General features: G+C 37.3%; 1 protein-coding gene across 1 annotated transcript in view; it reads right to left on the bottom strand.

The window, feature by feature from the left end:
• lrp1bb (low density lipoprotein receptor-related protein 1Bb) overlaps nucleotides 1-13,503 on the bottom strand; it is a gene marked incomplete in the record, with an annotated part of 410,583 nt that overhangs the window by 58,650 nt on the left and 338,430 nt on the right. The window contains 9 exon segments of the mRNA XM_024287246.2: nucleotides 574-693; nucleotides 1,343-1,462; nucleotides 5,872-5,988; nucleotides 6,142-6,235; nucleotides 6,600-6,748; nucleotides 6,881-7,069; nucleotides 8,692-8,891; nucleotides 8,969-9,150; nucleotides 12,856-12,978. Coding sequence (XP_024143014.2) covers nucleotides 574-693; nucleotides 1,343-1,462; nucleotides 5,872-5,988; nucleotides 6,142-6,235; nucleotides 6,600-6,748; nucleotides 6,881-7,069; nucleotides 8,692-8,891; nucleotides 8,969-9,150; nucleotides 12,856-12,978 — 1,294 coding nt within the window.

Raw genomic sequence — 13,503 nt, 5'->3', positions numbered from 1 at the left:
CAGCTTTCAGCTTAAGCATTTTCAGCTATCAGCATCAAAGTTTTCAGCCATCAGCTTCAGCTTTTTCAGCTATTAGCTTCAGCGTTTTAGTTATCAATTTCAGCATCTTTAGCTATCAGCTTCAGCGTTTTCAGCTTCTAGCTTCAGCATTTTTAGCTATTAATTTCAGCATCTTCAGCGGCCAAGTTCAGCTTACAGCATTCACACTAGTATTATCTCAGGTAATGCTGTATATCTAGTTCATTATTATGTTAAAAAGATACGTTTCTAAAGTTTTAAAAATGTAGTTTTAGAGCGTTTAGTAAATGTTTATCCTGTTCGACCCGCGACCTAAAGTGTGTTTTGGATTTTGACCCCCTCGTGCGATTGAGTTTGACACCCGTGTCCTAATGCGTAGCGCAAGTTTTTACTATGACTTGTCATCCGCAGCATACCCGTAGGAAAAAAAATGTGCATGAACATTTTCTGTCTACGGGGTTCACAGGGTGGTCTATGATTTGATAGTTTGTGTGCCTCATACACGTTTGACCCCCCAGAGAGGAGGACTATGGCCTAACCAGATTCAGAACTCACCACAGTTGGCCTCGTCCGATCCATCAGCGCAGTCCGGGTCCTCGTCACAAACCCAGAGTTTGGAGATGCAGTGCATGGAGGCCTTGCACTGGAACTGGTCTGGAGAGCAGGTGCTTTCAGCTGTTTTCAGAGACAAAACATGGTTGAAGACCACAGAGGAAGTCGGTGCAGCGATGACTCACTGCAGGCTCATTTCCAGCCGAGGTGGGGGGTGCACTCCACATTGTTTTAAGTAGCATTTTAATTTCAGCGTTCATTATAAAGGTGCATTCAAAATTGCATCCAATCATGCTGGACGTCTAAGCTGGGTTAGAGTAATTAGCTTCCCTTTAATTAAAGCCCCCCTTTTTTCTCCTGACCTTCCTCCATGCCCCTCCCCCCACTCTAACCTTTTTTGTAATCATGCCAAAGACAAATAAAGCGGTCTGAAGGACTTGAATGGGGTGTTATGTTCTGATGAGTTATATCATAGCAGAGAAAACCTTATCCTCGGTGAGATTCTGTATCTAATCCCGTTCAGAGAAAGAGGCCGTCTGAGGAATACTTGATGAGTTCGATGCAAATGCTGGCGTGCCGTCCAAGCGCCGGCATAAATTATCCATTTTAGCGCTGCACAGTTAAGGTGATTGCTGTGAGTCTATTCGATTTGATTCCTGAAAGAACTTCATGAAACTCTCCGTTTTTATGGAACGTCAGAGCAGACTGATGAACTAACGGAACGATGAGTCTCCTCAGCACCGCCGGGTGGGAGGAGCCATGAGAAACTCACGGCAGTCCGTCTCGTCCTCGCCGTCTCCACAGTCGTCCTGACCGTTGCAGCGCAGGTTGAGGGGGATGCACTTCTGTTTCCTGGTGCACTTGAACTGTCCAGACAGGCAGATGTAGGTTTCTGAAATAAAGAAATGAAAAAGCAGAGGTTAAAAAAACTGATTTTCTGGCTACCTTCCGTACATTTTCCGTACACGTGTGAAAACTCAATCACACTCAAAACGTTCAGCATGTTCAGGAAATTACTGCTTGTACTTTTGGTATTCAGATATTTTGCTGTTTTTAAGATTTTGCGCAATTTATGACAGCCTCATTGACAATAAATTTGAATCTCGCAAAAACTTTTGAAACTTAGAAAATCTTGTTGTGAAAATATATCAAGTTCAGGACATTCATGCTTGTACTTTTGGTATTCACATCTTTTACCCATTTTACTTTTTTTTCTTAATTTATACTATTTTTTTGCTCCATAGAAACTTTAAAACTCATGCAATGTATCAAAACGTTCAGAATTTTTTAAGCTTGTACTTTTGCTATTCACAAATCTTACAGTTTTTTGGAAATTCTACAAATTTGGGGAATTTTTTAGGAAATCCTTTAAAGTCTGTCTACAATTTTAAAACTTATATTATAACTTATACACAATATTAGTATCAAAATGTTCCGGACATTCATGCTTGTACTTTTGGTAAAAATACCTTTTAGGAGTTTTAAAAACATACGCAATTTTTGAAAGCATTTTTTTAATTAATTGTGCACTTTTGAATGCTATGCAATATTGGTAACAAAACGTTCAAGATTATCATGCGGTTACACATTTGAAATTTTTTACGCATTTTTGAGATTTTTCAAGAAATTCTTTTAATTCTTTATGGACTTTTAAAACTTATGTAATATTGGTGTAGAAAAAATATTGGTATCAAAAGGTTCACAAATTTTCAGTTTTTAAAAATTTTATGCAATTTTTGCGATTTTTTTAAGATATTCTTTAAATTAATGGAGCACTTTTTAAACCTTTGCAATATTGGTATCAAAACGTTCAACTCGTTCAGGACATTCATGCTTATACTTTGGTATTTACAAATTTTACGTTTTTTAAGTTTTACACAATTTGTCGATCTTTTTTCCCCACTACATTTTTCCGATTCATTGTTCCTTTATGAAACCTACGCAATATTAGGTTTAAAACTTTCAGCACATTCAAGAAATTCATGCTTCTTGGTATTCATTAATTTAACTTAACCTAATGCAATTTTTTGCAATTTTTCTATTAGAAATTCTTCAAATTCTTTATGCCCTATCAGAATGTTCAATACACTCCGGACATTCATGCTTGTACTTTTGACATTTGGACCTTTTATGCATTTTGAAATTTTATGTAATTTTTGCAATTTCTTGAGAAATTCTTTAAACGTTTTGTGCACTTTTGAAACGTATGCAATATTGGTATCAAATCATTCGTTCAAGACATTATTTAGTAAATTAAAGTAAATTGCTTCAGGATCTTCAGCAACCACATTTAAGAAAAATGTAATGTTATCGCAGGCAATGTGACTTTTCCAGTTTGGATTTTATTTATGATAAATCTCTCAACTAGTGATCTCTAGTAAAATGTGGTTTGGTTCAGATGACTTTGTTTTTTCATTTAACAGTGGTAGTTTAAAAAACTACGTAGCTCGCTTTCTCATTTTTCATAGTAACTTAATCTTCCCCAAATATAGGTTATCATTAGAACAATGGAAGGTTTTACTGTTTTTAATGCACTTTAGATAAAATAAACTGACATCCATTCCCCTGCACTCATGGGCCACTCCAGACCTCGAGGGCCACATTCCTGCATGTTTACCAACTCTGGCATGCTCTAACTGGCTGGACACACCTGAACCAGGTGGTCAGTCATGAGTAGGGCTTGGATATCTAGAAATCATGCAGAGGTCTGGAGTTTCCCATCCCTGCCACACAATGATTCCAGTGAAACTTTCTTTACACATATTTTACGTTTCAAGTGGCTGGAGACTCTGATCTCTGACTGGACAGACGCTGGTTCAAGTCTCTGGACCTGCGGGATCTAACCGGGGTGAAACTCGCAGTGTTTAGCCCCCCTCAATACCCCGCTATGCTGCCCTTGAGCAGGTTTTGACCTGGTCTGCTCCAGAGGAGCTTCTGGGAGGTCACAGGTGGAGCTGTGGTTGTCATGGTCGCTCGCTGGAGTGAATATGACGCCGTGAGAGTGAACAAAGTGTTCCAGTAAAGAGAACTCGATCTCAGAGGAACTGCTCCGTATGAGGATTATAAAAACCAAAGATGAAAAGTTTCAGCATCAGCTTCATCTCTAATGGAAGATGGTGATTCTCCAACAAATGTATTGATGCAGTCATCCTCAGTCCCCGAACGGGAAATGGATTTTATTCTTTTTAGCCCTTGACAATGGCTGACATTTGAATTTAATAGAATAAATTCTCTCTTTAAAGAATTTTCCTGTTATCTTTGTTATTTCTACCTCTACTTTCCACAATACAGCATTGACTTTAAAAGAAAACGATGCAGTCTTTAAAATATTAATAAATCTTACTGTTTTTTCTTCTGAAAGCTTCTCTCTGCAGAATCCCGGAATAAATAAAATGTTTGCCCTAATGGTTTTGAAAAGAACATTTAAAAAAACTACACAAATTCTAGAGTTTAGTTTGAATAAAGTTTAAAAACATTCCATTCTGTCATTGTGAAAGGAAGGTATAAAGTTTAAACTATGCAAATATTTAGAAATGTCTTTTTTTCAGTTGCAGACATCCTTAAAAAAAGGACTTCCAGAAGAATCAGGATGTTACTTTGACAACTGGACATTAAACCTTCAGATTTTGCCGATGATATCGACATAAAACACGTTCTTTGAGGCGTAACTCTGACCGTTTTCAACGTGAATCTGCTGATTCTGACAGAGAAAAATATCTTTTCTAACCATCTATGTAAAGCTGCTTTATTCCACGTCAGAATCGGCTGGAATTTATCACATAAACAGCTGAAAAGTTACAGTAGTCAAAAGTATGCAAACCCTAGAGCTAAAGCTCTGGTGTTAAATGGATTTTAGTTAAAGGATAACCAAACAGTAAATCAACTTTTTTGTCTATTGATCTTTACAAACTGAGCGAATAATAATGCTGCCTTTTTATTATTATTTATAATTGTATAGAAAAGTTACGGTTTTACATTTTAAAAAACTGCTAGCTTTTGGGACTATTTTGGAGTTCAGCTAATATTTCAGGTACATGCTAGATAATTTGGCTAAGTTAGGTTTTTTTTTTTGTTTTTTGGGCTGTTTTGGAGGTTAGCTAATATTTATATGCTAACTGTTTTGACTAATTCAGACTTTTTTCTTTTTTTATGCTATTTTTAAGTTTCACTAATTTTTCGGATACATGCTAGCTGTTTGGGCTATTTTTTATTTTTTTTAGTTTTTTTAAGTTGTTTTGGAATTTGACCAATATTTACATGGAAGCTGTTTTGGCTAATTTGTTTTTTTTGTTGTTGTTGTTTTTTAGGCTATTTTAGAGTTTAGCTAATATTTCAGCTAAATACTAGCTGTTTTAACTAATTGAGTCTTTTTTTCAGTTTTTTTAGAATATTTTAAAGTTTAGCTTTTTTCAGCTACATGCTAGCTGTTGTGGTTAATTTAGGCTTTTTTTTGTTTTAAAGCAATTTTTGAGTTTAGCTAATGTTTCAGCTACATGCTAGCTTTTTTAGCAATTTGGCTATTTTTTTTTTTTGTTTTTTTTGTTTTTTTTAAAGTTGTTTTGGAATTTGACTAATATTTACATGGAAGCTGTTTTTGGTAATTTTTTATTTTTTATTTTTGTTTAGGCAGTTTTAGAGTTTAGCTAATATTTCAGCTAATTGCTAGCTGTTTTGGCTAATTTTAGCTTTTTTTCAATTTTTTTAGAATATTTTGAAGTTTAGCTATTTTTTCAACTACATGTTAGCTGTTTTGGTTTACCTGAGTTTTTTTTAGGCTAATCTGGCATTTAGCTAATATTTTAGCTGCCTATTATTTTTAAAGTTTTCAGCTTCAGAATTTTCAGCTATTAGCTTCAGTGAATTCAGCTTCAGCATTTTTAGCTATAAATTTCAGCATTTTCAGCTATCAGCACTAGCATCTTCGGCGGCCAAATTCAGCTTACAGCATTCACACTAACATTATTGCAGGAAATACTATATATCTAGTTCATAATTATGTTACAGAGCTACGGTTCTACAGTTTTAAAAATGTAGTTTCAGAGTGTTCAATAAATGTTTATCCTGTTCAGCCTGTGACCTAAAGTGTGCTTTGGATTTTGGCCCCGTGTGCGATTGAGTTTGAGATATACGCTATGTTGGATATCCAGAAATGGTCAAATACAAACGAAACAAATAATAACTATATTGCAATAATTTTTAAAATCAAAAAAACAACTGACATGATTATAAAACTCTAGAAATGTGAAAGATTTTGGCACAAATCGACAGATTAAAAGGATAAAAAAACATGAATGTCCTTACCACAGTTAGCCTCATCGGTGTTGTCGCCACAGTCGTTCTCTCCGTCACAGATGAAGGGAGGAAGAGCACAAAGGCCCGTCCCACACTGGAAACGGCCCGGCTGACATTTGAATTCCGCTGTTCATGACAAAGTGTTATTCAGACTCTGATTAGTGGAAAGGAGAAACGGCTGATGAGAAATCACAGGGGGAGAAAGTTTGCTGGGTTCTACTTGAGTTTGGACAGTCAGCAAGTCTTTCACAGTCAACCTTGAAACAACGCGACACTCACGGCAGTCGGCGGGCTCGTCGGAGCCGTCCCCACAGTCATCCACGGTGTCACACTTCCACCAGAAAGGGATGCACTCATCTGTTCCACAGCGAAACTGTTTGTTCACAATACACACACAGAAAGACACCATTTAAAGTCAGAGTGTCTCCTTAGACTTGGAGACTCTTCAAAGCATGAATAAAAATCGAGATTACTTGTTTAGCACATTTTGTACACAACTCAGTTCAAAGGGTTCTGTGTGTAAACACAGGAAAGACAAAAGTTCCATAAAAAAGGAAGAAAAAAGTCGGCCATTAGAGGTTTTTTCCTTCAAAGGTAAAGTCAGTCCGAACATTTCCTTTCAAAGCCCGTCAGTGCAGAGGAACCCATGAGAGCAAAGCCATTTGCCTTCAGAGGAAAAGTACTTATGAGAACAGAGGAGCAAAGGACGTGTTCACAGCAAGAAAAATGGGGCTGACCTGACTGGAGGTGCAGTTGGACAGACAGCTTTTATTGTCAGCAGCCAGGTAGAAATTTGTGGGACAGGCACATTTGTGTTCCCCACCGGGGGACAGCAGACATAAATGGCTACAGCCGCCATTTGCAATCTGGCACTGGTGCTTGGGCACTGCGCAGAAGGACAGATGGACACGGTTCAAACTGAATGGCACAGTTTCTTTCTTATAACGTACAAAATAAGGTCCAAACCACTGGTTGGAATAGAAAACACACAAACGCGTGCACCAGGTGGACTTTATACCTTCAGGCTGGCGCAGGGAGTGGTAGACCTTAATGGATTTGATGGCTTGCCAAGAGTTGAGGAGCTCGATTCCTTGAGAGCCCGTGGTCTTGTGGGCGCGTCGGAGCGACTTGGACTTCCCGTCTGTCCAATATACAAAGTCTTCAAACAAAGTCAGCGCCATCACTCCTTGGATGTGATCACAGGACACTGGAGAAAGACAAACGACCAAAGTTTCAGTGTTAAAGTAACTTTATAATAATAGAAAATATAAAAATTCTTAACTAAAACTCACTAAAACAGCATTTTTACTTTGAATGCAGTAGACATTTTTCATGGTGATGTCAGACAAAATGGTGACGAGGCCGAATACGGAAATAGTGACTTCCAGTGTTCGGGTTTAAAACGGCAAAGCTAACAGCTGAACACTCTTTAACACAATGTTACTTAAATAATAAAAGGTAACTTTACCAATTTCAAGAGAAAAATGTATAATATTTATTTTATGAATACCCTACCAAAGTGTATTTTCATTTCCTGTCTTAGATTATTCACAAATCAAAATACAAATTTGAATAATCCATCAATATTTGAGGTTCCATTGAAAATATCGACCTTTAATTTGAGCAGATATTATTCTAACGCAGAAATGTCAAACTCAATCACACAAGGGGCCAAAATCTAAAACAAACCTTAGGTCAAGAGCCGAACAAGATAAACATATATTGAACACTGTAAAATGACATTGTTCAACTTTAAAACCAAACATATATACATATATATAGCAATACCTGGGATAATGCTATCAAGTAAGCTGAAATTGGCCGCTGAAGATGCTAGTTTTGATAGCTAAAGATGCTGAAATTGATAGCTAAAAACGCTGAAGCTAATAGCTGAAGACGCTGAAGCAGATACCCAGCTAAAATATCAGCTAAATGCCAAATTAGCCTAAAAAACAAACAAAAAAACTATGCTAGCCAAGACAGCTTGCAAGTAGCTGAAAAAAATAGCTACACTTTAAAATAGCCTAAAAAAATGGAAAAAAGCTTAAAATAGCCAAAGCAGCTAGCTTGTAGCTAAAATATTATCTTAATTCCAAAGCAGCTTAAAAAACTATAAATAAATAAATAAAAAACCTAAATCAGCTAAAACAGATAGCATGTAGCTGGAATATTAGTAAAACACCAAAATGGATAAAAAAAGAAAAGACTAAAAAAAAGCCTAAATTAGCCAAATTATTAGCCAATTATTAGCCAAAATATTAGCTAAACTCCAAAACAGCCTACAAAACTTAAAATAAATAAAGCCTAAATGAGTAAAAACAGCTAGCATGTAGCTGAAATATTAGCTTAACTCCAAATTCTTAAAATCTTAGTAAATACCAAAATAGTCCAAAAGACTAGCAGAATGCCAATTTTTAAATATTAAGAACCGTAACTTTTCAACATAATTATGAATAATAAAAAGGCAGGAATATTGTTCCAGAATAAATCAACTTAAACCTTAAATAACTTTCAATATTTTACTCTCATTAAAAAAATATTTGGACAAAATTACACAAGTTAGATTTAAGCACAAGATAACATCGGGTCATTGATAACAATAAAATAAAATGATCTGGAGGGCCGGATAGAATTACCTGGAGGGCCGGATCCGGCCCCCGGGCCTTGACTTTGACAGTTGTTCTAAACCATAGACGTAATATAAATCGGAGGTCACTCTGACCACTCGCCGTTTTGTGTGACGTCACGTGAAAAGGGTCTGTTTCTGTACATCCACAGAACCCTTCAGGTAGATGTATTCCTTCACACACCTGGAAATCGAACGCTCACCTTTGTGTCTTTGGGAGCCGTCCATACTAGCAAACAGGATGTGGTTGTCGTCCGCCCAGTACAGCCTCTTATTGGTGTAGTCGATGGTGAGCGCGGTGGGGCTGTAAATCTCTGTGTCAATAATGACCGTCTGGCCTCGGCCGTCCATGCCGATGCGCCCGATGTGGGGGGGCTCACAGCAGTCCACCCAGAACACGTACCTGGACGGACATATCAAAGAAATGTAGCACAAACACAAAGGATGCAGTAAGAAAAGGTTATTTAGCGACAGTCGAACCCCGTCTGGGGATCCAGAGTCAGATCTGTGGGGTTCTTGAGTCCAGAGCTGATGAGGACGGTGGGGTACAGGCCGTTGGCCTTGGACACTTCCAGCGTCTTCTTCTCTGCATCGCACCAGTACAAGTTTTTTCCTATCCAGTCCACCGCCAAGGCGCTGGGCACAGCCGTCCTGTGAACTATCTATGAGGGCAGAGAAATGACATTTATGCTGCTTCAGGTTCAGATGTACAACTTCTTCATTTTACAGCACAATTATAATTAAAATCTAGTTTAAACGTACAATCTGTGGTTTTGTACAAAAACTATAAGTCCTGAACAGTGATGTCACAGCCACGCCCATTATGACCACAATCTATGTCTTCCCTCGATCCCTCGATCCAGATGTTCCGTTGCAGTATTTGTTGGCGTGAATAAGAGACGGGATTGATGAAGATGGCGTCCAGATATCAATGGAAGCAGAAATTCTCCAAGATTTCAGAATTGTAGCATATTTTATAAAAAAAAAAAAAAAAAACTTTAATGTGAATAAATTGTTTGTGTGCAAAATTAGCTTAAAATTTTTCAAACAGTTGTACTTGTTTTATTTCTTTCAAAAAGCTTATTAACCAAAGTGTTCAGAAACGAGTATTTTTTCACTTTTCTAATTTTCCAACATTTTTAAATGAACTCATTCAATACTGTAACATCAAACAACTTCAAAACAAAAATGTAATTCCAACTCAATTGACTTTTGAAAAATGTAGAATTTATTTAACTTTTTTCTAATATGTTTATACTATAATGTTATTTTGCGCTTATTTTTAACAGTATAATTGTATTAACTGTATAATTTTAACAAAATACGTTTTTATGGAGAGTAAAAAATTGAAAGTTATTTAAAATTTAAGTTGATTTATTCTGGAAATATTATCCATGACTTTTGAATTCTTCATAATTATGTTAAAAAGTTACGGTTTCACCGTATTAAAAATGGATATTCTGTTAGCTTTTTGGACTATTTTGGCATTTATTAAGATTTTCTTGGGTTATTTTGGAGTTTAGCTAATATTTCAGCTGGCTATTAGCTTCAGTGTTTTCAGCTATCAGCTTCAGTGTTTTTAACCATCAATTTTAGCATCTATTAACAATTTTCCTTTTTTCACTCTTACCATTTACACGTTTTTTTTCAAAATAAAATACAAATAAGATCCGTCTGCTGCAGCAGATTTACATAAAGTCGAACAACATTTTCTATAAATGTCCTTGGTGCACATTCATCCTTTTTCTCCTTTTAGTATTAATTATTTACAACATTAGTGTACAATGCTTTTTTATCTTTACATGTAAATCAAAGGCAAATAAATACTTGAGTAACTTAGTTATATGATGTCAAATAAATATAAACAAATGACAAAACTTAATTGAATAAAACAAATTAAGCGACTATTATTTATTTAAATTATTAGGATTTTCTTAAAGCCAAAGAGCCACTCTAGTATTTGTGGCTCCACAGTCTCAGGTTACAGAAAAAGTGCAGCTGGTCCCACTTTTTATTTCACCTTCATGCCACTCTTTGTGGTTTCATCTTCCTAAAATTAAGAAAAAAACTTGAAACTCTTAATAATGTCTTTACAGTTTTCCAAATTATATTGCATCTTCCTTCAACCTAGAATGAAAACACGCCACGGGCTGCATGTTTCGGGGTTGGACACGCCGTCTTCAGGTGGAGGAGGTCTGTGTAATGACTGTAATCACCCAGAGAGTTGAACATCCTTCCTGCTGCTGCTGGATGGTCGTTGACGGCCTGTTGAGGCTCGCATGAAGCCATTAGCACTGCTCTTTGTAATTTCACGCGGACCACAAGGTGATTAGAGCAGGACAACATGGAGATACAATTTCACGCAAACATGATTACAAGAATAGACACACCTGAAGTCACAGCGCAGAGCAGGTGGAAGCATTGAAGTCCTTCATATCTTTTATCAGATAATAGTTTTCCTTCAACCAAACATAAACATTTCAGTTCTATAGAACCTTTTTAAAATGTGAAAAAGGCCCCATGAAAACGGACCACTTTCAGTAAGAAATCATTTGAAAAAGTGAGCGGATTTAAACAAATATTGCCAGTATGGTCAAGTGTTTAAATGCAAATACGGCTCTTCAGAATAATCACGGTGCCAGCTGGCAGCTCCAGTCTGTGTCTCTGAAACAGATTTATTTTCCAACATCTCGCCGCTCATGCAATCTGGCATTAAAGAGCAGGGTGCAAAGTGAGAAAATTATGAATTTAATGCGCCACATCTTGGCAGAAACACTTAGCTGTCCTCAAACCGGCTCTTTGGATAAAACGGAAGAGAAAAGAATGTTGGGTTTCTATTGAAACCAGGGGGGGTCTAATGTGTGTGTTGAAGTGCGTTAAATGCTCAACCGATTTCCACATTTTATATATGGCTCAATCATCTCCAGTTGGGGCAGTGGGACGTTGTTTTCATGGAGATAGTGGAGTATTTTGAGTTTAAGAGGTTTTTGGGAGCTAATATAAACAATTTTAGACACATCGATTGTCTCTCTAGCAAAATACTCCAAAATTAATAAACAAAAAGGATTTAATTGTACTTGTCGTCCTGCATAGGTAATGCTATCATATGGTGTCCTTGTGTAGTACTCATTAGTGAGATGAAAGTCCTTATTGACCTCACGTGAACACTGCACGCTCAAGATGATGCCCTCTACTTCCTACTCGTCTAAATTCCTTGTTTTTAACAGTCAAATTCTGAGATGAGTGAAGCACGCAGCAGATAAACTAAAACATCTGTACGACACACCTGGCCTCACCTGCATCCTCATTACTCACCCTTGTGCATTGCATGAGCGTTCACTACGACCTGTCGCCCAACAAATAAACATTTTCTCGATACGGTTTCTCCGTTTCTGCGGGTCACCTGCATCCCTGTACTGGTTTACCCCTCTTTGACCCACAGACGGCCCATATCCGCCCGTAACGGGCAGTTGGGACGAAAGCAAATGAGTTTGTTGGAAATGAAATCATAAAATGAAAAAATTCTAATAACAGGAGCAGCTGATCATTTCTATTCAGTTGTGTTTTCAATGGATCAGTTGACAGAAATTGCTCCTACGAGGTTATATCAGATAATCACAAAGAGAACTTCTTTCAGATAAATTATTCAGTCAAATCAAGTTTTCAAAGGGAGAAGTGCGACAGCACTGAACTAGACTTTTTTAACCCTCTTAGGGCAGTGGAGCAATGATTTCTAAATATAAAACATCTAAACTTAGCCTCTCATAAAGAAAAAACCAGATAAGTGAAATTATCTTAGCATGAAGGGAAGCCATTCGCAGACGCACTGTGCTCCCTGGACTTCCCCGTTTCCTGCTGCAGCCTGAGCGCGTGCAGCTGATAGCAGCGACTCTTAATTAACCTGATGTGAAGCTCCTGGATGTGTGTTTCAGACGGTTCCTCCTCTGCTAAGCTGTGACAGTGGCTCAAATACAGACACGAAATTAGCTGAATGAGCCCACAGCCGCTTACAACAATGCTAATGAGGCCTGGCAGGTGTCACGCTGATGCCTCCCGTCGGTGGGTTCTGGTTCCTTGAATTTCCTCTAACTCTCCTTGGCACACATATCTATCACTTATGCTTAATTTCAGCTGTATAGAAGTACAGCTGTAATTCAAGCTGGTTGCTAAGAAGCGTCGCTAAAAGAGAACAGAAACAGACACGCTGGTGTTCGAACAGGTCATCCTAAAAATAGAGAAGAACAGAGTTCACGCGCTGAAGTCAAGCTGGAAGTGAGAGTAAGTAAAGTAGAGCCGATGAATCCTGGGTAAACTGGAACGAAGCGGCCTGCAGCAGACAGTGAGAGCGGCTAAATACTCTTTAGTACCTTCAGGTCGCTCCCGTTGAGGCGCATTCTGTTGATCTTTCGACCACTCGGCCTGGTTGAGTCCACCCAGTAGATGAATTCCTTCTTGTAGTCAAAGTCTAGGTGGATAATGTTGTAAAGGCCCTGGGAGTTACAGACAGAAACAGAAATCCACGTTAGTCATGGGATATTTCAGTTAAATAAAACCCAAAACGTTGTATTTTCTGGAGTATAAGTCGCACCTCATTTTTTTTCTAATTTATTTTGCCAGACAATACAACAAACTGACAAAGAAAGACAAACCGGGAGAAGAAAAAGTGTATGTGCAGAAAAAAATATAAAAGTAAATAAATGAATAAATAAATATTACTCATAATAATAATAATAAGTTGCACTCCTGCTAAACTTTGAAAAAAACGTGACATACTCCGGAAAATACGGTACTTTAAGAATAAATGCTTTCCTTTTAATAAGTAACTGTAATAATTAACAAGGTCATTCTTCTTTGAGGTCGTGTCACATGTATAAACATTTTGCATGGATAAAAATTGTTAATGAGCAGAAAAAGTGAGAAAAGTTTTGGTCTTTATGTGGTCTGACTGAACCCCATTAAAACCACAGAAGTACGAATGAACCAAAAGAACAGCAGGAATCCTGCGTGATTATTGA

Source organism: Oryzias melastigma, linkage group LG21 (genome assembly GCF_002922805.2).
Source record: "Oryzias melastigma strain HK-1 linkage group LG21, ASM292280v2, whole genome shotgun sequence".
Lineage (NCBI taxonomy): Eukaryota > Metazoa > Chordata > Actinopteri > Beloniformes > Adrianichthyidae > Oryzias > Oryzias melastigma.
This window is presented reverse-complemented; position numbering and strand designations above follow the sequence as displayed.